This window comes from Pollachius pollachius (assembly GCF_949987615.1).
Source record: "Pollachius pollachius genome assembly, chromosome: 12".
NCBI lineage: Eukaryota > Metazoa > Chordata > Actinopteri > Gadiformes > Gadidae > Pollachius > Pollachius pollachius.
The window spans coordinates 21,279,252-21,306,827 of NC_136945.1; the positions used below are offsets into that span (position 1 = coordinate 21,279,252).

The 27,576-nt window shown below is 46.5% G+C and overlaps 2 protein-coding genes across 2 annotated transcripts; one reads left to right on the plus strand and one right to left on the minus strand.

The window, feature by feature from the left end:
- Positions 1-1,192: 1,192 nt before the first annotated feature.
- Positions 1,193-3,384, plus strand: LOC307084369 (lysozyme g-like). The gene is made up of 5 exons (XM_079748730.1): positions 1,193-1,302; positions 1,900-1,980; positions 2,123-2,328; positions 2,648-2,786; positions 3,158-3,384. The coding sequence occupies exons 1-5, from the start codon at positions 1,299-1,301 to the stop codon at positions 3,286-3,288; spliced, it is 561 nt and encodes a 186-aa protein (XP_079604856.1). The 5' UTR covers positions 1,193-1,298; the 3' UTR covers positions 3,289-3,384.
- Positions 3,385-16,260: 12,876 nt separating this feature from the next.
- On the minus strand, positions 16,261-27,552 carry aldh4a1 (aldehyde dehydrogenase 4 family, member A1). The gene is made up of 15 exons (XM_079748004.1): positions 27,412-27,552; positions 26,036-26,129; positions 25,139-25,231; positions 24,844-24,891; positions 24,079-24,234; positions 23,397-23,546; positions 22,532-22,606; positions 22,159-22,346; positions 21,550-21,623; positions 20,810-21,006; positions 20,492-20,539; positions 20,193-20,345; positions 19,135-19,256; positions 18,442-18,560; positions 16,261-17,472 (listed from the first exon to the last, which is right to left on the minus strand). The coding sequence occupies exons 1-15, from the start codon at positions 27,450-27,452 to the stop codon at positions 17,360-17,362; spliced, it is 1,671 nt and encodes a 556-aa protein (XP_079604130.1). The 5' UTR covers positions 27,453-27,552; the 3' UTR covers positions 16,261-17,359.
- Between the last annotated feature and the right edge of the window lie 24 nt (positions 27,553-27,576).

The window sequence follows — 27,576 nt, forward strand, 5'->3', positions numbered from 1 at the left end:
GCCACAGTAACGCAAAACTTTCCATAAGTCAATATAGGTGATTGGTTGCTTATGAGAAACAAGTCTAGTTAAGATGGAAGGAGTGTGTGTGTGTGTGCGTGTTTGTGCATCTGCGTGTGTGTATTTGTGTGTTCATGCGCATACACATTCTTAACCTGGTTTTGCACTTTCCTTGTTTCTCCACAATATCTGCGAACATAACATTTATTTGTATATATTTCATTAATATACATTTCACTCATGAATGATTAAATGGCCCACTTGGCAGGGAAGAGGAGATGTTCATGCTATTAAAACTTTGCTGACTTTCCATGAACATATTTTATTTCATATAATTTATTTGATATCTTTCACAGAACAGGGAGAGGACATTAGGCTCTGGGGTGGCTCTGCCTCGAGACCAAAGAAATAAATGAAAGTAGGTTTGTGGCAGGAAACTCTGAACATCTCGAAGGAGGGTGTATGGAGTGCAGCTGTGCGTCAAGCCCACTGCTTGTGCCTGGACAGCAGAATGCATACATCCTCACACAAGGAAAATAGCTTACCTAACAATCTGTCAAATCAAATTTATTACAATTCAAGTTCTATTAAGTTCGTCAAAATTAGGTTTAAATTGTTGTTTTAAAATAAATGGCCTATTAAAATAATTTGGTCCCACATTTTCATTAAGTTGCACTACACATTCCGCGACCCATTCAGATCAAGTCGGCGACCCACTTTTGGGTCACGACCCACCAGTTTAGAGACACTGCATAGAGTACTAAAGTGTGACGTCACGTTTCCATAGCAACCGGTTTTTGGTTCTAAATAAATCAAATTATCGAGGGGAATTCCTATGCCACACGAACGTTTTATAGATAAGGAACGATTTTTTTTTCGAATTGATTTGCGAGTTTGCTTTACCAATGATGAATGGATGGCCAAATTAATATTGAGAATAGATTGTCTTCAAAAATAAACTAAAACTAAACTAACGTCGTGTAAACTTTTCCTTTCGACATGTTTCGATTGGTAGTGATTTTCACCTCTTGAAATTGATTCATTTTCATTTTGAAAGAAACAACACATGGAAGCAATGGAAGACGCCATCTCTCGTTTGGTTGTAAGAATGAAACCAAAACTATTTGTGGTTTCACTCTATCCATCTAAACCTCTACATGTGACTGCTGTGTTTGACTAAGAATGAAACCAAAACTATTTGAACAAAAACTATTTAATCGTCGTAGACGAGAGAAGGAAGCAGAAGCACCCAAGACGTCTCTACTTCTGCTGCAAGGAACTCTAGATAGATATCCAACATGGGTAAGAATTCTAAAATGCTCTCGTCCGAAAAACTATAGGAAGATTATTTTTTATTGTCCTCACAGGTTTATTTTTTTAATCTGACATTATACAATCAGACATTAGAAAGCTAAACAACTATTTAGGTCAACATGATTCGAGCGAATTATATATATGTTGACAAGGGCGTAGGAACCGGGGGGGACGGAGGGGACGTGTCTCCTCCAATATTGGAGACAGGCGCATCTGTCCCACCTAAAAATTATACCGGGGAGAAAAATATTTTATTTTATTTTGAAGGCGCAACACAGCGTCTTGTCACCGCTTCTTATTCTAAAAAACTGGATGATTGAGCGTGCAATTAAAGAATTGATTTGATATTTATCAGTTCATTACTGCCATTAAAAATGTGTTTTCCTTTACAAATGTATTTTTTTAGTAGAATAAAATATATTTGTGAATTTTTTCAGTGTAGTTAATTTAGACATATTTCTGTTCAAACCATTAACGGATCTGTCAGGTTTCCGATATGTGTCCCCACCGATGTTAAACTCATTCCTACGCCCCTGAATGTTGATAATATTGTCAATAATATTGTCATCAACTGAACGTGTCTAGGGTACGGAGACATCATGAGGGTAACAACATCTGGAGCGTCCAACCATACCGCGAGAGCATACGGAAACGGGCTGACAGCCGGTAGGTGGTTGCTGTTTTTTGCCACATACCGCCGTTCATAAAACCATTCACTTTAATGAAGAGAGAATCATGTCGTGAACGTTGCACTGCCCATGTCAAGTGACGAGACACTACTACTGTAAACATATTATCTGTCCCAAAGGTGGTGTACAGGCATCAGAAAAGATGGCTAGTGATGATTTGGCTCGTATGAAAACATATAAGACCATCATTGGGAATGTGGCGCACAGACGTAATGTTGACCCAGCTCTCATCGCTGCCATCATCTCCAGAGAGTCCCAGGCCGGTAAATCCATCTCTGGCACCAATGGTTGGGGGGACAATGGTAATGGCTTTGGGCTGATGCAGGTAAGAGGGCTACATTTGTATTAGGCTGCTATCGCATATTATCATGTCAAGGGTCTGATGTGGTGTGATATGCCCATTTCACTGATCATGACACACAGTTCTAGCCTCAAACAGCGCCAGAATTTATGTCTAGCAAACCTCTAAAACTCTATGAATATAATAATCATGAAACCTTTATTCCTAGATGGGCAGAACCATCAAAAGCCTGCCCAATGGCAAAAATGTTATTTAATTTGAAATTAATAAGTGGTAAATAATCAAATGTGACCTGATAATGTGTCTATGGTTGTGATATGCAACATGGCTTCCTCCTATACAGGTTGATAAGAATTGGCACGTACCAAGAGGAGCCTGGAACAGTGAGACGCACCTGGACCAAGCCACTGAGATCCTGGTTGATATCTTGAAAGTTGTCCGGGGGAAGCGCCCCGGTTGGAGCCCAGAACAGCACCTGAAGGGTTTGTCTCAAGCATTCATTATTATTAGTTCCTATTCTGACCACAGACCCTCCACTCTTACAGAAGAGGAAGAGGAGCAGAAGAGAGGAATATTTTTTAATTAACTGCCACGTTGACGCCTCCTCTCGTCCCTCCCTCCCTATGTTTCTCGGCCAATGGGAAGCATTGCATTTCAGTATAAAATCGGAATAGTCTCATGCAGAGACAGGGACAGTCAACCAGAACAGATATTCTCAAAGCGCCTTTCACTCGCTAATAGCTGGGACGGCGATGCCATTTTGATCAAATTAGACTGAAAGATTAGCTCTGAAATCGTTCAGCGCCTTTAATCTACATTCTGCCTGAACTCTGTCCCTTATGTTTCACCTCAGGAGCGATCGCGGCCTACAACAAGGGATATGATGTCCTCGACCATGCGGATGTGGACAAAATTACCACAGGCAACGACTACTCCTCTGATGTCGTTGCCAGAGCCAAGTGGTACAAACGAAACGGGTTTTAGAGAAATTCCTCTTGAGCAGCCCAAACGTTAAAAAAATATATATATATATAATCTAAAAATATCTGTTCAGCATTCTTAATAAAAATGTGGATTTCATGGCGTGCTTCCTCACTATACGCGACAAGGTCAAAAACGTGGTGGGGATGGTTTTTATATCTAGAGTACATTACTGGGTTGGGGGAGGTTTCCTCACTGGTTTACCACACTCTTACCACGTTCTGTTTCATGAGAAGAACTATGACAACATTGAAGACTCTTTCAGCAGCAGAGCTAACCTTCATCAGGGAAGAGCGAGAGGGGGGCGGGGCACACACACCGTAGGGGACTTGACTTTCACTCTTAAGATAAGTTTAGTTTATGGCAATGTTTATGAGCAGAACCCCGTTCAATGGAAGAAAGGTCCATCTCATGGCTGTCTGATAGGGAGTCCAGATACCTGGTTCAGCAGCCCCCACTTGCTTTGGCCAGAGTTCATCACCTTGATATGACATATCACAACAGCCTTTTGATGTGTCTGTGGAATTAGGGGGTGAGGCCGGACACACACACGTTGGACAGCTGGTGCTGTATAATGTCTCTCCCTTCGCTCTATTAATACAGTTGATCTATTTTGTAGTGCATTTAACGACTTGTTTGACATTGTAGTAGGGGTCATTACATAGACCCTTCTGCTCCAACATGGCCCCCTGTTATAGACTATGTTGTGTCAATGATTAGCATATATGCATGTCTCATGTCTGCTATATGTGCTATTGCATGTGCTATGAGGCCATTTTTTTTTGTGCGGAAAAAGATTTTCAGAGTTAGGGAATCACTTTTGACCTAAATGTGTTAATGAGCTTAAACTTGGTGTCTTGTGTTAAAAACGATTGTGCTTCACATCCTGATGGTATGGCTTTGCCACTTTTCACAAATTACTGAAATATTAGCTATTTTTAGATAATCAACTGAATGCATTATTACTATTATTAATTTAACATGCTAAATTAGGCCTTTTATTAGCCATATATATATTTTCAATCAATATAATTGATTGAAAAGCAGGAGCGGACTCCATATCGCCCTCTAGTGGACGGCCACTCTGCTCAGCGAATGAAATAGGTTGTTTGGTCAGTGCTGTCCAAACTTGCATTTAGGGGTAGGTGTGGTGGGTGATTTATACGGTCAATATTTGATGGCAAATTTAAGACCTTTTTTTTTAAAAGTTGAATAAACGGTCCTGTAGTTGATATACGGACACAGCCTTCAGGATTCACAACAAGGAATTGACTACTAATGAAAGGTGAGTGGTGTAGCGTTTAAAGGGTTGTGACGCCAAAAATACAAGTTTGGGGTCATAAGAATTTTGTATTTTTTTTATCTTTGTAAGAAAATATGTTTCCCCAGGCCCCAGAATAGTTCCAGATCCAGTCTTTTTGGGTGAAGTCGATAGTTGAATGATGTCATGTTATAAGAACCCTTAAATAGAACTCAGTAAAAAACAGACAGAGGCGTATCCTTATTAAATAATCTAATAGGCTATTATCAAAAACATTCTGCCCTAAATTATTTTACAGTGTGTGGCAAACACAGGCACATTTTGAAGACGATAAAATCTGTTTTGCTATATTATAGACAAAGATTAAAACGCACCAAAGTATCGTTGAAGAAAACACACTCCCCGCCATCCCCCTCCTTCCTGGAAAATAAACAATTGATAAACAAAACTATAATTTTCCAGATTTGTTGATCCGATCAAAGAATTCACTCTGGACGCTATGTCTCGTTTGAAAGTGCAGTTAGTTAGAAGCACCAATTGTAACAAGTTCCCAGCAGAACAATCTAGACCAGTGATTTTCAAACTGTGAGGCGCGCCTCCCCTGGGGGGCGCCAGAGTTCTTCAGGGGGGGCGCGACGTGAGAAAAAAATAAACCAGAAAAAGTAACAGAAAAAACACAAAGACGAAGACGTGCTGTGTTCGAAATCGTTCCCTATTCACTCAGTCACTATTCCCTATATAGTGTTTATGATATAGTGCACTATATAGGGAACGAACAAACGAGATTTCGGACACTACGCTGAACATTTCGAAACGTCATTTGCGTCAGTAAATGCGCCGGGTATTTGTGTGATGCAGACAGATGCGCCCATATCATGTAAACAAACCGGGCACCCACGAGGAAAGCTTGAGGTTGTATTGATGTTAAATTGACGTTGATCAAGGTTTATTTTTTTATTAATTTTGAATGTTACATTTTCTATGTTAAATCCCAAATAAATTGTTGACATTTCTAAACGAAAGCCGGAGACTCCATCATTGAATGTATTCGTTTTCGTTATTATTCAGCTTCTTCTCCGGAAAAACACAACCCCATTGCATTGTGGTATACGGGAGTAACATGTAGGGAACATCGTATGTTCACTCAAATTTTGGGTATTTTAAGTCCACTTTATAGTTCGTGAAATTTACCACTGAGAATTCGAACACCAGTACAAAATGGCGAGCACCCTATATAGTGCACTATATCCGTGATGGGGAAGGATTTCGAACACCGCTACGCAAACTCATTGCTCGCACTAAAGTTGAGGTGAGCTAAAAAGGAGGCGAAACTGTCAGTTTACAGATTAAGATGTTCAAATGTATTTCAAAAACGTTAAGCAAAAACATGCTTAGATGAAGATGTTAAAATGTGTTAAGAAATGTGTTTAAAAACACACAAAGATGTTAAGAATGTTTCACAAATATGTTTAAAATGTTTCAAAAAAATATGATCAGAGATGTTTAAAATATGATCAGACATGTTTAAAATATGATCAGAGATGTTTAAAATGTGTAAAATAATTAAAAGGTCTTTCAAAACACAGGGATTTAAAAAAGAAAAATGGGGGGGGGGCTCAGCTGAAATTTGTTCTCTGAGGGGGGGGCTCACTCTCTCATACTTTGAAAACCCCTGATCTGGACGCTATGTCTCATTTGAAAGTGCAGTTAGTTAGAAGCACCAATTGTAACAAGTTCCCAGCAGAACAATCTAGACTACCTCTCAGCTCTGGAGGTCAACAGGAAGTGCATATGCTACGTGGGAGGCTATCGTTAGCATTACAGGGCTATGGCTATGGCTTCTATTTTATCGGGATTAAAAAAAATACATATTTGGGGTTTCTATTCATAATTTTTGTGGTTAATTATTATGTTCCCTTGAAGAACTTAGTTTTTGTTTCATACGGCTAAAATATGTTTAATTTAAAATAGGCATGTCTCCACAAGAGAGACATGTACAGAGAAACACTGATGACAGAAGAAGAAGAAGAGTATGTGAAGCATCTTCATCTAAACTTATCTTGATGGCCTTTCAGTGACAATTCTCAGAGCCTCTTTACCGCTGACGAGGGAATCGAACCAGGGACCATGGACAGAGGGCAGGAGGGAGTGAGGACGGGGAGAGGGGCTGGGACGCCCCCAGCTGAGCTCATGTAGGGGTACTTCCACTCCTTTAGCGGGGCGAAGGTCTCCTTGACGACCTGCGGCGACGTCCATCTCAGCACGTAGTGACGGCCGCCCGGCTTGTCGTTGGTCCCTTGGGGAGGAAGGAGAACCAATACATAATCAATCAATCAATCATCAATCAATCAATCACATGGAAAGACATTAATTTGGACATGGCCAAAGTCTTTGCAGTGTCTGGGATGTGTACTGCTTGTGTGACAGGTTAAGATGGAGATATTTGTATGGGTTACAAATATCTCCTTTCCTTTCGTAAAAGTTGGTGAGGAGTAACCTATGCTGAAGGCGAGTTAAAGTTTGCATCGAGGCACCTTTCCTAAGCATTTTTAGAATTCAAAAAACCTTTCCTCCGAGTATTTCCGCGTCAACTCGTTAGGAAAGGAAATTTCAATGCAAGAAACAGAATCCGTTGAGAGGGTGGCGCTAGTATCCTTGCACTAGTCCGCCTCTCCCACACATTAGCGCTGTCAGACTTTGCATGTTGAATCGGACCGACACCGTCCATGCTGTTCCAAAAGCTTGGAACACAGCTGAACACATTGAGCAGATTTGTTCCCAAACTCATCCGAGTCTCCCCAAACATTTCAGATGGCGGGCCAGTGTGTTCCGCGCTTAAGGGACAAGACAAAAAACTACAAACATACAAAGGAACAAAGTAGTGAACGGGTATGTACGGGGAGATTCAGATCAGGGAATGAGGTGCAGATGGGAAGATTGTGGCAAGGACGCACAGGGGATGGGGGTGAAGTGATCTAAGGACATCTGGTGGAAAGGTGGAGGGAGCACACTACACAACACAAAGACAAAGTCAAATCCTGACATGAAGTCATTAAATATGAGCGTGTGAGAGGATGAATCAACTTGAGGTCACCTCGGAAAACTCTTCGTCGGAGGCCGACTCGACCTCGGCAAAGATGCCCCCCTTCTTCCCCCCGGGGTTGCTGACCTGCCCCGCAAATTGCCCCCGCCCCCCTAGTTGGGATCAACGAGTCTGACTTTCCGGTGAGTCGGGGCAACCTTCAGTCAGTTTGGGTTTCCCTGCAGAGACCTTTGGCCAGCAGCTATCTACAAGACAGAAAGGGGCCTGTGGAACAAGATGATCTAACATTTAATCATGGTCCATCAGTAATCTTACAACAAAGCGTGTCACTTAACAAATGTGAATAGATCAGCATTCAATGTCGAATTGCATACCATGAAAACATCATAAAAAATGTATAATAAACACATAGCATAAGATAAGCATACAGAAAAGGTCTTATCTCGGGTCCAAGCGGTCAGCTGCTTTGTTGGTGATTTAAGGTGAAACTATCCTGAGTAAGTATCATTAAAACGCCCCACATTTAGGCAAACACATAGTTTACAGCTTACAGTAATTGTCAGCTGAAGATGTAATGTGCTTGGAGACCCATGGCATCGACCTTTACACCTGACTACGTCCACGACTTGAAACCAAACTATTTATTGTGTAGTTACAAATCTGCTTTCACTCTTTTAATTTACTCATTATTTTCACAAAGTGGATCCAGTAATTAGATACTATGAATTATCTTTGACAAGATGGTTTTTCTAAAATATGATCAGCAATCCATAAAAAATTGTATCCATAATATATGTATATAAAATGTCAACATATATATATATATTTTTTTTAATTTATTTATTTATTTAAGCAATATCACACGAGAGGGAGTGCGTTCCACTGAATATCAGCACGGCTGTGATTCGGTCGTAGGTACGAGGCCGTAGGCCGAGTGCCGAAGATAATCACAGCCGTGCTGATATTCAATACACCAGCACGACCTCGAGTGTGATATTGCTTTTATACAACAGTTCTACAAGCACCATTAATTAGTTAACATTTGTTTGTTTATTTAATGATTTATTTGCCTCCGCCAACACAAATAGATCCGCAACTGGACTGGGTAGCTAATAACTAATAACACTAGCTAGCTAACAACATTAACGGTACAGAACATAAACAGCGGAGTGATACATGTATAGTTAAAAGTCCCGGTGCTGTTATACTCTATATCAGCACTCATGGAATGCCTCTTGTCCAATCAAATTACTTTGTCGGAACTAACTGTTTTATAAATAAATATATATATTGTGGCGACCACGGGTGTGGGCGCCATGTTCCGGAGCCGCGGGGGATTCTGGGAGTTGGGGTTGGGTTGTCAGTTGACAAAAGGGGTTTTGTTGATTTGTTCTGTTGTTGGGGTTAAGTGGGGTTAACGGGTTTGGGGTCTTTATTAATTGTGTGTTGTTCCATTGTTGTGTGATCGGGACCATTAGTGAGAGTGTTGTGTGTGTTGGTCAGGTGTCCCGTGTTTCTGGTATGTTCGCTGTTAAAATTAAAGAACCAACTGTCGCAGTCGTGCGGTGTAAGGGGCGCGAGAGTGGTACTAGCGGTTGAAACCTGTCTCCCGTCTCATTCTTCCGTCTCTCCCTGACCGGCGCTACATTGGTGTCAGAAGTGGGATTATGGAGAATAACCCATTATTCAAACTGGAGCGTCCGAAGGAGGAAGACTCGGAATGGCCCTGCTCGACGGCGGCGCAGTGCCACACAGCGGCCGTTGGTGGTGCCACAGGATCGGCGGCGATCGGCCGCCACCTGGTGGCCAGGCTGCCCAAATTTTCCGGGGAGACACCGCTGGAGCCTTACCTGGCGCAGCTGAGGATCGCCGCGCAGTACTACGGCTGGGCTATGTACGAGTCCGCCGCCAAGCTTGCCCTAGCCTTGGAGGGAAAGGCGTTGCAGGTTCTGCTGGACCTGGCCCCAGCAGACCAGCAGGACCTCCGGGCCCTGACCCTAGCCTTGGAGAGGCGTTTCGGACAGCGGGGGGTCGTGGCCCACAGCCGGGAGTTGCTGACCAGCCGCCGCCGCCGGGAGGGGGAACGGTTGGGGGCCTACGCAGCCGATGTACTGCTCTACGCCCAGCGGGGCTACCCCGACTTCCCTGCTGCGGCTAAGGAGGAACTAGCCCTTCAGTCGTTCCTCCAAGGCCTTGCCCCGCCGCGGCTGGGACGGCACGTCCGCCTCACCGGGCCCCCGAACCTTGAGGTGGCTCTCGAGGTGGCGGAACGGGCGGAGCGGGAGCTGTCCGACCTGCAACCGTCCAGTGCCTCCCGACCTCACGTCCGGCAGGCGGAATACGAGCGGGACGAGGACGACGTCGGGGAGGAGTGTTTTCAGGCATGGACGCCCCAGCGTCCCCGACAGCGTCCACAGCAACGTCCACCACCCGACGACAGACGAGGGTCCGGAGCTGACCGGCGCTGTTTCCGGTGCGGTGAACCAGGCCATCTAGCCCGTGACTGCCCGGCACCGGCACCACGGGCTAGACCATCTCGTCCGGCGGAAAACTGCGGCGGAGCGGCCCAGTGAGGGGAACGCCGTTCCGGGTTCCTGCCCCTCTCCACGGTCGGTGCGCTCTGGTTGGCGGCCCGGGCCGCGCCAGGGGCCTTTACCTCAGCTGCAGGATGCGGTGAACCAGGCCATCTAGCCCGTGACTGCCCGGCACCGGCACCACGGGCTAGACCATCTCGTCCGGCGGAAAACTGCGGCGGAGCGGCCCAGTGAGGGGAACGCCGTTCCGGGTTCCTGCCCCTCTCCACGGTCGGTGCGCTCTGGTTGGCGGCCCGGGCCGCGCCAGGGGCCTTTACCTCAGCTGCAGGATCAACGGCCAACCCTGCACGGCCCTGGTGGACACTGGGTCGACCATCTCCCTGGTGCGTCCGGGCGTTTTTCCGGGCACCGCCGGCGCACTCTCGGGGGGATGGACGGCGACGCCGATCGACGACGCCCTGGACTACATCGGGGGGTCTAGCTGGTTCAGCTCCCTGGACCTGCGTAGCGGCTACTGGCAGGTGGAGTTGGCGCCCGAGGCCAGACCTAAGACTGCGTTCACCATTGGACAGGGGCTGTGGCAGTTTCGCGTCATGCCGTTCGGACTATGCAACGCGCCGGCGACGTTCGAGCGGATGATGGAGAGGGTCCTGGCGAACGTCCCCCGGAGTCGTTGTGTCGTGTACCTGGACGACCTGTTGGTGCACGCACGCGATTTCGGCGGGGCGCTGGCGAACCTACGGGAGGTTCTTGGGGCCATCCGCCGGGCCGGGTTGCGGCTGAACCCTGCCAAATGTTCCCTGCTGTCCAGGGAAACGCTGTTCTTGGGGCACGTGGTGAACAAGCATGGCGTAGCCACTAACCCGGCCAAGGCGGCTGCGGTCCGGGACGGTCCGGGACCTCACCTGGCTCCTCAGTTTTAAGAACCCTGAGGGCCAGGTGGCTCGATGGCTGGAAGTTTTGCAGGAGTACGACTTCGAGATCCAGCATCGGGCAGGGCGGCTCCACAGCAATGCTGACGCACTCTCCCGACGGCCCTGTGCAGTCCTGGAGTGTCGCTACTGCCTGCGCCAGGAGGAGCGGGCCCACGAGTCTCCGATGGTGGCGGCTCTCCAGACCACCGAGGCTGACCAGACTATCGGGGAGGCGGAGGGGTGGCTCCTGCTGACGGCGAGTCAGCTGGAGCAGCAGCAGCGGGCCGACGAGACCCTGGCGTTGGTGAGGGACTGGCTGGAGGCGGGGCAGCGCCCCAGCTGGCCGGAGGTGTCGGCACGAGGGCCGGAGGTGAAGGCCTACCACTCCCAGTGGGGATGCTTCCAGCTCCACAACGGGGTGGTCCACCGCCGCTGGCGGGACCCTAGGGGGAAGGGCGACATCCTGCAGCTGTTGGTGCCCCGTGTGCTTCGTCCCCAGGTGCTGCAGCTGGTCCACGGCTCGGTGGGGGCGGGGCACTACGGAAACGCCAAGACCCTGCATCGCCTGCGGGGGCGGTTCTACTGGCTGGGCTGTCGACGGGACGTTGAGCTGCACGTCCACTGCTGCGACACCTGCACGGCGCAGAAAGGACCTGCCCAGCGTTCCCACGCCCCGCTCCAGCAGTACCTGGTGGGAGCACCGATGGAACGGGTGGGGGTCGACGTCCTGGGGCCGTTTCCAGTCACCGACTCTGGCAACCGCTACGTCCTCGTGGCCATGGACTACTTCACCAAATGGCCAGAGGCGTATGCGGTGCCGGATCAGAGCGCTGCCACCACCGCGGAGAGGCTGGTGGAGGAGATGTTTGCCCGTTTCGGGGTCCCTGCTGAGCTCCACAGCGACCAGGGGCGGAACTTCGAGTCCCAGGTCTTTGGAGAGGTCTGCCGGCGGCTGGGGGTGCACAAGACGAGGACGACGCCGCTCCATCCCCAGAGTGACGGGTTGGTGGAGCGGTTTAACCGCACCCTGGCCACCCAGCTCGCCATCCTCACCAGCCAGCACCAGCGGGACTGGGACCGTCACCTGCCCCTGGTCCTGTGGTCCTATCGGACGGCGGTGCAGGAATCCAGTCACTGCACTCCGGCTGCCCTCATGTTCGGGCGGGAGCTCCGGACACCGGTGGACTTGGTGTTCGGGTCCCCGCCTGAGCCTGAGCTCGCCGGGGGTGCGGCTATGGACTATTTCCGCAGGCTGAGGGATCGCCTGCTGGTGGTCCACGACTACACCCGCCAGGCTCAGGCTGCCTCCGGGGTGAGGCAGAAGAGGGGCTATGACACTCGCTGCCGGGGACGAGCGTTCACACCCGGGGACAGGGTGTGGGTGTACTGCCCCGTCAGAAAGAGGGGGGTCTGCCCCAAACTGCGGAGCCACTGGCAGGGGCCGGGAGAAATCCTCGACAGAGTGTCCGAGGTGGTGTACCGGCTGCGGATGCCGGGCGCTCGGGGGCGGGTGGTGGTGTTGCACCAGGACAGACTCTCGCCGTACCGCCCCCTCGCCCCGGTTGTTGCTGGTGAGGAAGGAGGAACGCCTCGCGGTTCCCCTGGCGGCTCCTCTGTCCCTGCCGGCTCCCCGGGTGGGGCCGTTGGCCCTGCGGCTGCCGCCTCTGGGGGGTTTCAGCGGCCGAACCGGCGGCGCCGGCCCCCTGAACACTTAAGGGACTATGTGACGGATCATGGGGTCGTCGGGACGTCTGACCCCTGAGGTGGGGGCTGTGTGGCGACCACGGGTGTGGGCGCCATGTTCCGGAGCCGCGGGGGATTCTGGGAGTTGGGGTTGGGGTTGTCAGTTGACAAAAGGGGTTTTGTTGATTTGTTCTGTTGTTGGGGTTAAGTGGGGTTAACGGGTTTGGGGTCTTTATTAATTGTGTGTTGTTCCATTGTTGTGTGATCGGGACCATTAGTGAGAGTGTTGTGTGTGTTGGTCAGGTGTCCCGTGTTTCTGTTATGTTCGCTGTTAAAATTAAAGAACCAACTGTCGCAGTCGTGCGGTGTAAGGGGCGCGAGAGTGGTACTAGCGGTTGAAACCTGTCTCCCGTCTCATTCTTCCGTCTCTCCCTGACCGGCGCTACAATATATATATAAATACCAATTCATTAAATTCAAATCCAATCTGTTGCAATTTATTTTACAAGTGGTGGTGATGGCTTATATATGTAGAGTACATTACTGGGTTGGGGGAGAATTCCTCACTGGTTTACCACACTCTTACCACGCTCTGTTTCATGAGAAGAATTATGACAACAATGAAGACTCTTTCAGCAGCAGAGCTAACCTTCATCAGGGAAGAGCGAGAGGGGGGGCACACACACCGTAGGGGACTTGACTTTCACTCTTAAGATAAGTTTAGTTTATGGCAATGTTTATGAGCAGAACACAGTGTTTAATGGGAGGAAGGTCCATCTCATTAGTGTCTGTGATAAGGGGCTCCAGATACTCCCTCTATATTTCTTTCTTTCTCTCTATCTATCTCGACCTCTACATGTGACGGCTGTCTTTGACTAAGAGAGAAACCAAAACTATTTGAAAAAAAACTATTTAATCATCGTAGGTGAGAGAAAGAAGCAGAAACACCCAAGACGTCTCTACTTCTGCTGCAAGGAACTCTAGATAGATATCCAACATGGGTAAGAATTCTAAAATGCTCTCAAGATTTTTTTTCTTGCCTTAACAGGTTTATTTTTTTAATCCGACATTAGGCTAAACAGCTATTTAGGTCAACATTCATACATATGTTGATAATGTCGTCAATAATATTGTCATCAACTGAACGTGTCTAGGGTACGGAGACATCATGAGTGTTGAAACATCTGGAGCGTCCAACAGGACTGCGAGAGCATACAAAAACGGGCTGACAGCCGGTAGGGGGCTGCTGTTCCACACACCGCCGTACATAAATGAAAAGAGAATCTTGTTGTGAACGTTGCACTGCCCATGTCAAGTTACTAGACAGTACTGTAAACATATTATCTGTCCCAAAGGTGGTGTACACGCATCAGAAAAGATGGCTAGTGATGATTTGGCTCGTATGAGAACACATAAGACCATCATTGGGAATGTGGCGCGCAGACGTAATGTTGACCCAGCTCTCATCGCTGCCATCATCTCCAGAGAGTCCCAGGCCGGTAAATCCATCTCCGGCACCGATGGTTTGGGGGACGAGGGTAATGGCTTTGGGCTGATGCAGGTAAGAGGGCTACATTTGTATTACGCTGCTATCCCATATTATTATGTGAAGGGTCTGATGTGTGGTGATATGCCCATTTCACTGATCATGACACACAGTTCTAGTCTCAAACAGCGCCAGTATTTATGTCTAGCAAACATCTAAAACTCTATGAATATAATAATCATGAAACCTTTAGTGCTAAGTGGTAAATAATCAAATGTGACCTGATAATGTGTCTATGGTTGTGATATGCAACATGGCATCCTCCTATACAGGTTGATAATAATTGGCACGTACCAAGAGGAGCCTGGAACAGTGAGACGCACCTGGACCAAGCCACTGAGATCCTGGTTGATATGATTAAAGTTGTCCGGGAGAAGCGCCCCGGTTGGAGCCCAGAACAGCACCTGAAGGGTTTGTCTCAAGCATTCATTATTATTAGTTCCTATTCTGACCACAGACCCTCCACTCTTACAGAAGAGGAAGAGGAGCAGAAGAGAGGAATATTTTTTAATTAACTGCCACGTTGACGCCTCCTCTCGTCCCTCCCTCCCTATGTTTCTCGGCCAATGGGAAGCATTGCATTTCAGTATAAAATCGGAATAGTCTCATGCAGAGACAGGGACAGTCAACCAGAACAGATATTCTCAAAGCGCCTTTCACTCGCTAATAGCTGAAGGACGGCGATGCCATTTTTATCAAATTAGACTGAAAGATTAGCTCTGAAATCGTTCAGCGCCTTTAATCTACATTCTGCCTGAACTCTGTCCCTTATGTTTCACCTCAGGAGCGATCGCGGCCTACAACAAGGGATATGATGTCCTCGACCATGCGGATGTGGACCAAATTACCACAGGCAACGACTACTCCTCTGATGTTGTTGCCAGAGCCAAGTGGTACAAACGAAACGGGTTTTAGAGAAATTCCTCTTGAGCAGCCTCCGCCTCCACCTTGATATGACATATCACAACAGCATTTTGATGTGTCTGTGGAATTAGGGGGTGAGGCCGGATACACACACGTTGGACAGCTGGTGCTGTATAATGTCTCTCCCTTCGCTCTATTAATACAGTTGATCTATTTTGTAGTGCATTTAATGACTTGTTTGACATTGTAGTAGGGGTCATTACATTGACCCTTCTGCTCCAACATGGCCCCCTGTTATAGACTATGTTGTGTCAATGATTAGCCTATATGCATGTCTCATGTCTGCTATATGTGCTATTGCATGTGCTATGAGGCCATTTTTAACGTGTGGAAAAAGCTTGTCAGAGTGAGGTAATCAATTTTGACGATAATGTGTTAATAAGCTTAAACTTGGTGTCTTGTGTTAAAAACGATTGTGCTTCACATCCTGACGATGGTATAGCTGTTCCACTTTTAAAAAAATACTCAAATATGAGCTATTTTTAGATAATCAACTAAATGTATTATTACTATTATTAAGTAAACATGCTAAACTTTTATTAGCCATATTATTGCACAAAATTAATTATAGGCTGCTCACAATATAATTGATCGAAAAGCAGGAGCGGACTCCATATCGCCCTCTAGTGGACGGCCACTCTACTCAGCGAATGAAATAGGTTGTTTGGTCAGTGCTGTCCAAACTTGCATTAAGGGGTAGGTGTGGTTGGTGATTTATACGGTAGATATTTGATGGCAAATTTAAGACCTTTTTCTAAGTTCAAGTAGTGGTCCTGTAGTTGATAAACAGACGCTGCCTTCAGGGTTCACACCAAGAAGTTGACCACTAATGAAAGCTGAGTGGTGTGGCGTTCAAAGGGTTGTGACGCCAAAAATGCAAGTTTGGGGTCATAAGAATTTCGAATTGTTTTTATCTTTGTAAGAAAATATGTTTCCCCAGGCCCCAGAATAGTTCCAGATCCAGTCTTGTTGGCTGCAGTCGACAGTTGAATGATGTAATGTTATAAGAACCCTTAAATAAAACTCAGTAAAAGCCAGACAGAGGCGTATCTTTATTAAATAATTTAATAGGCTATTATCAAAAACATTCTGCCCTAAATTATTTTACAGTGTGTGGCAAACACAGGCACATTTTGAAGACGATAAAATCTGTTTTGCTATATTATAGACAAAGATTAAAACGCACAAAATTATCGTTGAAGAAAACACACTCCTCGCCATCCCCCTCCTTCTTGGAAAATAAACAATTAATAAACAAAACTATTATTTTCCAAATTTGCTGATCCGATCAAAAAATTCACTCTGGACGCTATGTCTCATTTGAAAGTGCAGTTAGTTAGAAGCACCAATTGTAACAAGTTCCCAACAGAACAATCTAGACTACCTCTTATCTCTGGAGGTCAACAGGAAGTGCATATGCTACGTGGGAAGCTATCGTTAGCATTACAGTTGTTGTTATATAACAAGTGTTAGCTAGCTTAACTAGCGTAGTGTTAGCCTTCTGGATGCAATGGCGACAAACCAAACAAGAGACAAACAAACGACTTTAGAACCGAATCAAGGTAATCTGGACGGATGAGCAGTTGGCCAATGTTACATTAAGGTTTGACGTTTACACAACATCACTATGGCTTCTATTTTATCGGGATTAAAAAAAATACATATTTGGGTTTCTATTCATAATTCTTATGGTTAATTAATATGTTCCTATGAAGAATTTTGTTTTTGTTTCATACGGCTAAAATATGTTTAATTTAAAAGAGGTATGTCTCCACAAGAAAAACTCCAATGGTAAATGGATCTTCTTTTGAACTAAGTCCACCGGTGATCAAACCTCAAACGCTTGAATAAAAACTGTAACCAGAGCGACGAACCCTTAGATTCTGAGGGGTGCAAACAAAGCCGACAGGTGCCTCCAGTCTCCATTTCAAAACAGCTAAAAATATAGAATTGCGCAACCTCAGTTTGAACATAGTTCAGTCCAAGCTTGTTGGTGGACGGGCGGACACAAAGAAACGCTCTGAAGACAGAAGAAGTAGAGTCTGTGAAGCGTCTACATCTCAACTCATTCTGATGGCCTTTCAGTGACAGTCTCTTTACTGCTGACGAGGGAATCGAACCCGGGACGGAGGGAGTGAGGACGGGGAGAGGGGCTGGGACGCCCCCAGCTCAGCTCATGTAGGGGTACTTCCACTCCTTCAGCGGGGCGAAGGTCTCCTTGACGACCTGCGGCGACGTCCATCTCAGCACGTAGTGACGGCCGCCCGGCTTGTCGTTGGTCCCTTGGGGAGGAAGGAGAACCAATACATAAATCAATCAATCATCAATCAATCAATCACAAGGGGTGTCTGGGATGTGTACTGCTTGTGTGACAGGTTAAGACGATAGAAAAGGTTAGTTTTTCCCTTTACACAGTTAGCGCTGAGGGGTTGGCATTCAACGTGAATCTGCACTGTTGATAATGTCATTTTGATTAAAGTGTAATGCAAGTATGGTTGTCTTAACCTGGGTGGTCCAGGTTTGTGTCTGGTTGAGAGGGCAGCTGCCCATAACACCAATTTAGGGCTGAACGATTTAGGGAAATAATCTAATTGCGATTATTTTGACCAATATTGCGATTGCGATTTAATGTGCGATTTTTATAATTTATTAAGTTCCTTATGTTGTGTATCATTCACTAAAAAATAAATAAATCATTCTTTAGTATGACCAACACAACATTGGAAGCAGTCAACATAAAAAAAACACTCTTTCCTTTAGGCCAGGCCGATGTGTTGAGATTAATTTATATTATAAACTTCTTTATTTAACTATTGAATTGTAAAATAAAAATAAAATCGTACTGATTCCCAGTCAGTAACAGTAACAAATTACTTTTCTTTTAATCGCAGCCTTTGCGATTTGCATACCGCGTTCTATTACATCGCGATTTCGATTTGAATTCGATTAATCGTTCAGCCCTACACCAATTCGTTTAAAAGTATCCAGAAAGAAAGAAAGATAGATTCACGAGGGCTCGTCATCTATTTGACCATTTAGCAGACCGACCCACTACACCATCATGTGCAGTTCCACTGTACCCGAATCCACGCTCCGAATCCAGTCGACGTCTCCCCATTAAACACAGTTCCACAGTGTGTCGAAGTCACTGACCCACATTCCACATTTAGCTCAACGGCTTTGACCGCCAACGGTAACCTCCCAGAGATCCTCCCTCTTCCCGTGAACCACCACTGGCGGTCACAGCCTACCTGAAGCTCTGGCGCCCCCGAATGGCTGCTGGGCCACGATGGAGCCCGTGGACTTGTCGTTGACGTAGTAGTTCCCCGCCGCGTTCCTCAAAGCTTTGGCTGCTTCTGCGACCACATTCCTGTCACAAGGAACACACAATTCATTTACATTTACATCAGGGGCGCTTAGCAGACGCTTTTATCCAAAGCTACTTACAATAAGTACATTTGTCAGAAGAAAGTGAAACAATCTATCGCTGTCGGTGCAGTAAGGATGTTCATAGAACCAAGTGCCAAGCACCAACAATCACTAGGTTAACCCATTCCCCGTACACAACAAAGATAGCTAGGATAAGATGCTACACAATGCTAAGGACTATTTTTAAGGGCAATTCAATATATCCGCTGAACTAGTGTGTACAAACCTGCTGTGTTACCATGGTGTGAACCGGGTGTGAATGCACCTCTAACAACGTGTCCTACTTACCCAAACCTGGTGTGTGAACAAAGTGTGTTACCATGGTGTGAATGCACCTCTAACAGCGTGTCCTACTTACCCAAACCTGGTGTGTGAACAAAGTGTGTTACCATGGTGTGAATGCACCTCTAACAGCGTGTCCTACTTACCCAAACCTGGTGTGTGAACAAAGTGTGTTACCATGGTGTGAATGTGAATGTGGTGTGAACGCACCCTTTTAACAGGGGTCTACATACTTGTCCTGAGCGAACACCGCCCCGGTCAGGGCGAAGGGGGAGGTGGTGTCCACCAGAGTCAGGACCTCCTTATAGTCGTTGTCAGGATAGACGTACACCGACAGAACTGGCCCGAAGATTTCCTATCAGAGACGAAACATACTGGTGTTCAGCAGCCGATATAACAAGGAAGCTTGTCTTGTGTCTTGTGAAGAAGAACCCAATTCAACCAGCCAAACTAACCCAAACATGTTTACATTAGCAGACATGTCAGGGTTTTAGAAAAAGTGTAGGTTAAACATTTACATTTGAAACCCAATGTAAGCAGGCTTGGCTGTGGTCGGTCATGCATGGTGAGAAACAGAGGGATCTGAGCTAACAAAACACTGAAGCCAGCTGGAGCCTGTGATGTATATCTAGCTAAACGGGGCAAAAGCCTCACAGTATTAGCACACAAGCCCTGCTAGCATTCAACACCAGCCTACACCGGTTAAAGACAAAACTAATACAATTAAAAAAGTGAAAAAGGTTTCAGCAAATACTTAAATAACACATTAAAACAAAAAAGGTAGTAGGCGTTATGCTAGACGGTAGCCTAGTTCTTTATCATCCAAACAGAACTTTTCCTGAAAACATTTGAGTGTCATTCTTGTGCATTCTAAAGCCGAAGCAGTGAAGGTCAGGGGTCAGATGTGTAACGTACAGGCAGCAGCCATGACTGACTTCACAAACACATGAAGTGTTTGTGAAGCCCTGGCAGAAGGAACACGTAGTTCTGCTAACGGTGTATGGGTTTGTGGTGGTTGGATGCAGAACACCAGACAACATTATGAGTTCAGGCCATTGGATATCCCATGGGATAGTTTGAGGCTGTTAGTTGAAATGTTTTCGAAAAATGAATTGTCCCTAGAAGGAAAATATATCTCCAGAAATGGTAAAATAAACTGTGTAAACCAATGGGTCTATGGTACCGGACTGTGAAATGGGAAAAGCCCCAATTGTAATAAAGTACTGGCTTAATAAACCGCGGGCCAACCGACTAATAAGCCGTTAACTGAGCAGAGACGTGCGTTTCTCACCTCGTTCATGAGGGGGTCCCGAGGATCCTTGACCAGGATGATGGTGGGCTCCACGAAGTAGCCCTTTCGGTCGTCACAGTTGCCCCCGGCGATGACGGTGAGGTCGGGGGAGGACCGGGCGTGGTCCAGCCACTTCTTGATGCGGGCAAAGGACTGCAGGGGCCGAGGAGTCGGACCATTAACACTGCGGTTGGTTTACATTCACAGAGCAGGCAGAAAAACACCTGAAGACATGAGTCTCCGCCAACGTCTGTAACTGTTGATTTAGCGTGCACATTTCGAGTGACGCTTGTATGTACCTTTTCATCGATCACAGCTGAGAAGAAGGTGCTGAAGTCTTCCACGGGCTGTGGGAAACCAACGTCAAAAAATGAACTTTAACACGCGTCAACAATGAATTACAGAACCGTGTGAGCCGGTCGTTAGAGATACTTGAAGAGTAATTGCTAGTACGGCTAAAAATGTGACAAAACATGTTTGGTCCGATATATATTCCATGATGTAATGCAAAATTGCAGACGTCAAACAAACTTTACAAGGCAACCTCAAAACTGACCTAAAGTCACGAGTGCTGCATTCTGAACAGTAAAGGTGAATGACTTCTCTGTCGTTCTTACATTCCCCACTTTGATCTGCTTGTGGACGTCCAGCAGTCCGTCTCTGATCTGGGGCCAGAGGGACTGCGGGACGTACATCCGGGAGCAGGCCGAGCACTTCTGCCCGCCGTACTCGAACGCTGAGCGGATGGTCCCGTTCACCACGCTCTGGACGTCCGCCGAGGCGTGGACGAAGTGGAAGTTCTTACCGCCGCACTCTGGGAGGGCACGGCAGTAAGGGGTTGGGTTAGAGACGCACGCATGCTGCCATGCGAACATACGCACCGATATTAATAATAGTAATAATAAATAATTCATTATATTTATATAGCGCTTCTCAATGACGCTTAGACGCTTACAGTGAAGCGGGGGACCTAACTCACCACCACCAGTGTGTAGCACCCACTTGGGTGATGCACGGCACATTCTAGTATAGACAACACGCCAACAGGGGATGGCGTGGTGATACTAACATGGTGATGCTAACATGCTAAGAATAAGAACAGTGCAATGGCACGCGTGTCTGAGGTTGTCTGCATGTCCATGACGATGTAGTGCACAGATATCTAGCTGAAAAAATAGATTCTTAAATCAAAATGCAAGGAAGCACCAAACAAGTGCTGAAGTAAACTGGTTACGTAATGGGCTCTTATTGGTTTGGAATGTGGATTTGTCGGTTTGGAATGTGGACTTCTTGGTTGTTAAGTGGTTTCCTCATTTCGGAACGTGGACGTCTTGGTTTGTCGGTTGTTCCAGCTCACCTCCAGCGACCCGAGGGAAGTTCTTGTAGATGTCCAGGTTCTGAGCCACCTGCTTCCAAAGCCGCTTGAAGGTCCTGCAAGGGGAAAGAGAAGATGTTAACCGGCCCCGTGTTGTAAATGTAGGCACCACAGCACCAAGTACGGGAAATAGTAGAATAAAAATATAAATAACTGTCCTTTAAAAACCCAATAAAAATATCTCTACATAGACAATAAGAGTAGTCAAACAAAGGTACCGATAGACTTTCAATTATCTCATCTAGTCACACTTTTACACAAAAACACACAGGGAGACACTGATGTCTGGACTACAAACGCACACACAAGAATACAAACACAAACGATCAGAACGCAAAGTGGTCATGCGTCGCTCAACGGGTAGAGTGAGGCTTGAGGATTCGATTCCCAGCAGGGCCATTCAGGCTAGGAATGTAGGACTGCAACCATAGCACGACGAACCGCGTTGGAGGAAAGCATCGACCAGATGGTGAGCGACACAGCAAGCATACTCCGGGAGAGATTAAGCCGTTTCCAAGGCCTTACGTCCACCAATCGGTTAGCGATATGGTACATATTTCTGGAGAAATGACGCCGTTCGGAGGGTCTTACGGGACGCTGCCGGTGAAGTTGATGCCGGCCAGGTGCTCCGAGGCGGTGACGGTGTCCCCGAAAACGGGGCCGTCCGACGGGACGAACTGGATGATGTTGGGCGGCAGGCCGCAGTCCCGCAGCACCCTGTACACGGCGTAGCTAGCCGACATGGCCGTGTCGCTGGGCTTCCACAGAACTACGTTACCCTGGAAACCACACACGATGCAAACAGGAAGCGTACATTGATGATACAGGAGAAGAAATCACTGAAGATATTAAACAAGAGGATGATTTGATATGATTATTGTTTCATACACCGTAACGGTGGATGTGGATTCTTTACGGCGTCGAGACCAGTTAATTACTTTTTTCAATTAACCTTTGACCTTACCATTACAGTAGGGGTGCCTGCCAGATTTCCACCAATAGCAGTGAAGTTGAAGGGGGCCACCGCAGCCACGAAACCCTGACAGCGTTGGTGATAAAAGGAAAAACACACAATAATATTCAATCTGAACATAATGTATAGGCAACCACGTTCAGCAAAACAGCCATTTGGGTTGGACTAGTATGGCAGCACTGACAACCGCTCCACACTTCCTAGGTAGCTTTGATGAATATCTTTCCTTCCCTTGTGATAAGTATTTCCCTTAAAAGAAGGATAATGTAATACTGCACAATGATTTAGTAACACTTTGATGATTTAGTTTGACAAACAGGTACACTGTCAAAGTTATTTTCCATTATAGATTTAATTAATGAGATAATATATAGGCCTATATGACAACAGTAGTCTGTTTCAAACAGATCAACTGGTTAAAGAGCATTAGGGTCATTAATGTCATCATGTGCCCTGTTCCATAACTTAACATCAATTCACTTCTGCAAGGTCGGCCGAGAGAGAAATACACATTTTAATTGAAATGGTTTAAATCCCCGATGGATTGCTAAGGGCTGATTATGGTCCCACATTCACGCAACGCAAGGGGGTAACGGACGCCTTACGTCCTTGCGGACCCCCCTTGCGTCCACCGCAAGGGCCTGACGCGCGCCTCCCAAAAGTCGTAACCTTCTGTCGAGGCGACGCATCAGCAAGGCCTGTGATTGGTCCGCTCACTGAAACCCGACGCAGAACCGAAACGGTTCTTCACGACCGCGTCGAAGCGTCTGCGTGGTCGTTGCGCTGCGCGACGTGGGACCATAGTCAGCCCATCGACAGGAGGTCGACTCGGCGGCGAGCGGGGGTGACCTCTGACCTCCAGGCCGCGGTACAGCATGGTGTTGGTGCTGCCGTCGGCGTCCAGTGGCTGCTCGTCCTGCAGCTCGATGGCGTGCTTGGCGTTGAAGCGGAAGAAGTCGATGAGCTCAGGAGCCGCGTCGATCTCCGCCTGCACCACCGTCTTACCCTGGGGGGGGTGAGATGGAGAGTTAGACTGGGGGGGTGAGAGAGTTAGACCGGGGGGGAGAGAGTTAGACTGGGGGGGTGGGGGGGGAGAGAGCGAGTTAGACTGGGGGGGGAGAGAGAGAGTTAGACTGGAGGGGGGTGAAAGAGAGAGAGAGTTAGACTGGGGGGGAGAGAGAGAGAGTTAGACTTGGACTTAGCATGGTGAGGGAGAGACCTAGCCTGGGGAGAGAGAGAGAGATGAACAATGCCTACCAGCTAATCTGAAGAGACACTGATTTTAAAATAGTATTCAGGTAGTATTTCCCATGATGCCTTAGAAAGTGTTACATTGAGGCATTGCATAAAGTATGATACGATTAAGACATAAGGCTTAAATGGTTTTGGGTTTAGATATAATTAAAAGTGTAGGTACGGTTTTGGTATGAACACTATTCAGGGTAATAGAAGGAACTGAGGAACTGACTACCAGTGAAGACCACCCTCCACTCGCTCCCAGAGACCCCAGCGTCGGCCCCTGATGCCCCGTTCTTTACCTGGCCGATCATGGTCTTGGCCAGGATCTCTGCCCTCTTGGGTCCGCTGATGACATCGGCGGCCTTGAAGAGGATCTGGGCGCGGTCCTGGACCGGCTTCAGGTCCCACTCGCGCCTCGCAGCCACCGACGCGAGGATGGCTTTGTTGAGCAGGTCCTGTGGTTAGAAACCAGGACGGGACAGTGATTGCGCTAGGAGTTAGCATTAGCGCTCTGTGGTGGGAGCCCAGCACAGTCATGAGACGGACAGCATGGGAATGCGCTCGGTTATCTCCAGCACCAACCAATGGAAAGGCATTAGGGGCGGGCTGTGATCGGTTTTCCAGGCAGGATCATGATCCACAGTATTATCACAATTCGTATTTAGTTCTCAGACTATTTGCAAGTTACTAAACAAACTCATTTCTCTATTCAGAAAAAATAAAGCACTACAAGGAAACAAAACCTAAAATAATAAGTTCAGAGTCCATTCAGGCAAAGTTCATGAAGCAATATAGATCTTTTATCAATAATTTATTTAGTCTTTAAACCCTATTTTATTTCAACTGTATCGTTATATTTCATAGCATGAAATATGACGTTCCCATCACTTTCTCTAGTGTTTGTGGTTAGGACGCTGTGACCTTAAGATCTGAATGACCTCCTGACCTCCCAGCACTGACTCCCATCCCAGAGTTGCCCCGAGATGCCCTCTACCACGACTAGAGGTCATCTGGAATCTGTAAGGATTTCCAATGTTTGAACATCGAATACTAAAAACAATCACCTTGTCAGCGTAGCAGAACTTGGCCACCTTGTGCGAATGGTCAAAGGGCTGTGAATTAAAAACACATAATTAACAGACAATTTAGAAGTAATCCCATCATAACAAAACCGAAACAGTAACTGACACGTTCATTTTATTGTTTGTCTTTCGATGCCTGCATGCAAATGGCGAACTTAATCTTTAATCCTTAACACGCATGTTTGAACGTCCATATCCATGCCTTCGAAGTATCAATATTTGTGCGCTAAATGGAGCGATCATTTACAGTGGAGATTAGCTGGCTACCCCGTCTCACCGATAACTGGTATCTAACATCTTTGGTCCACACGCGTTCGTCTCCAACCACACAAGGAATCTCCTCCGTCTTTCCCTTCAGCTCGCTCAGGGCCTGGAGAGAGGGAGGCAGGAGTGATCACTTAGTGAGGAAGCATTTCAGATAACATACCGGTTATCTGAGTGTTATCTGATGAGCACGCAACAAAGGAAAGGAAAGTGCTTGATTCGAAGAGGCGAAGGCTGAATTAGGCTGCGCTGAATAGCATTGCTAGGTATGCTCTGGTCTCTAGTTTTCCGTAGTAGCCCATCGAGGGTAACCCCATAGCTCTCAAGCCCCTTTGTCCTTCCTGCCATGTTTCCTATGGCTACTTTACTAGCTGAGGCGGTTTTGGTTAGTTTATACAAGCCATTATCTTTACATATCACAGATCAAATGTCACTGAATCAGCCGCTTTTGCCAGGTCATGCTCCGAATCACCAACGCAGAACCATGAATGTAAAGGCACCATCGTAGATGCGTACATACGTCACTTAATGTACGCACTTAATGTATGTTTGTATGTCCTGGTCCTGGCACTTAAAAAAAGTACTCAGCATTGGGTAGCATCTTATCCTAGCTATCTTTGTTGTATGCGGGGAATGGGTTAACCTAGTGATTGTTAGTGCTTGGCACTTGGTTCTATGAACATCCTTTCTGTACCGACATCAATATATTGTTTCTCTTCTTCTGACAAATGTACTTTTTGGAAGTCGCTTTGGATGAAAGCGTCTGCTGAAGGCCATGAATATAAATGTAAATGTAAGACACCCACGGTGTATCTACGGCAACCATTCCACTCTGAAGTAAGCCTCAGTTGCATCGGTAACCCTTAACGCCTCCAGGAGTTTGAGTGGTCATTTTTGGGGGTAAACAGACCTTGAGAAGATCCTTCCTCTCCACACTGCCCTCCTTGAAGCCCAGGATCGGCTCATTCTTCACCTCCACGGCCGCCCGTGGAAACGTCCGGAACCTTAGAACACAAAAGACACAGATCCGTTTAACAGGACTCAAACAAACTGTTGTTATGATCGACATTATAACGTGTCCCGCCGTCAAAATGTAATCTCCTGACACTCCCTCAGCGGTCGATGTGGCCGGGGCTCAGGTAGAAGGAATTAGAGAATTCCACCAGAGGTTTTCATTGTACTGAATGGGATTACCTTAGACCCCTCAACCGGCAGGAGGAGTTTGGACTCTTTTAATAAATAAACAGGTCCTGCCAGCGCTGAGACCAAACTAGTTCTAACTTGAATCTCTGTTTTCCAGAAACGTTGGATTCCAATGGAATCCCCTGAAGAAAGTCATCTCCATGTTGATATTAGAAAAATAATACAGTGCATGTAAACAATAGTCTTCCATAATGTATCCACAATTAACCATTGATGAATTGGTTGCCACTTAAAACAGGTGTACACACACACAGCACCATTATCAACAACACACCATTTTGTCGTGATGTACCCAGGATGGTTTAAAGTAGTATTTAAGTATTTTAAGGACGTATGGAACCGCAACAATGTCCCACAGCTGGCCTTCACTGCCACCCTTCTCTCCTCCATGTATGATTAACTATGGGTCTCAACTTTGTCAACTTAAGGTTACAGCTTTGATAGCAAACAGTTGTGGGTAGGAGGCGCATTCTCGTATTTAACTGATAAGGATTTATTCCAAAAACTCCACTTTCTATGCACATTAACATGCGCATATGGGTTCGATTACCAAGGACAGGAGGGGACTTTTGTTTTGGTTTCAGGGCTCATGGACACCGCTGTGTCAGAGATAATAAAGAGATCGAGATTTGGTGTATTAGTGTTTCCCTGAGCAATTGTTTTAACAGCTGGCCAAGCAGCGAAAGGAAAACATTTCATAAGGATGGCTTTGCTTTTGGATGCAATACTTCCAGAAAATGCATGCATTTGCTTGCTTGAACATCTTGATATAGGTTTCGCAGTAGCCTTTAATTGGTTAATTAACTATACAACGTTACTGTATGTGTGCACATGCCAGCTTACTGCAAGACAGCCTATGTAAAGCATTGCATAACATTCAGCGAAACACACTCAAAGTCGATCCGTATTATGTTACATTTGACCATGGGACCTCAGTCATGCCAGCCCCAGTGGCAGGCCGTATAACAAGCTGTCTGTAAACATTACATTTTTAACAATCGGCTGAAACATCAACCCCCCCCCATGTTGCAAATGACATTAATATGAGAGTCAACGAAGAGGTTATACCAACAGGGTACCTACCCCCTCCACGAACAGACAAGAGTCGACCTCACACGGATCATGTTACAGATTGGATTGTTGAAGGAAACTATTTAAATAAGTCGTTCAGTGGTTGCCGAAGTCTGATCACCAGAACTATGATTGATGAACACATGTGCCGATATCGTATATACAGCGAAGCTAGCC

Bases quoted from the DNA above. Each gene is read 5' to 3' on its own strand.
- LOC307084369 (XM_079748730.1), top strand. The intron at 2,329-2,647 runs GTAAGAGGGCTA...CCTCCTATACAG, and splicing joins ATGGCTTTGGGCTGATGCAG to GTTGATAAGAATTGGCACGT. The intron at 2,787-3,157 runs GTTTGTCTCAAG...GTTTCACCTCAG, and splicing joins CCCAGAACAGCACCTGAAGG to GAGCGATCGCGGCCTACAAC.
- aldh4a1 (XM_079748004.1), bottom strand. From the start codon at position 27,452: ATGATCCGTGTGAGGTCGACTCTTGTCTGTTCGTGGAGGGG. The intron at 24,892-25,138 runs GTGAGACGGGGT...TTTAATTCACAG, and splicing joins ATGTTAGATACCAGTTATCG to CCCTTTGACCATTCGCACAA. The intron at 20,540-20,809 runs GTAAGAACGACA...GGTTTCCCACAG, and splicing joins AGCAGATCAAAGTGGGGAAT to CCCGTGGAAGACTTCAGCAC.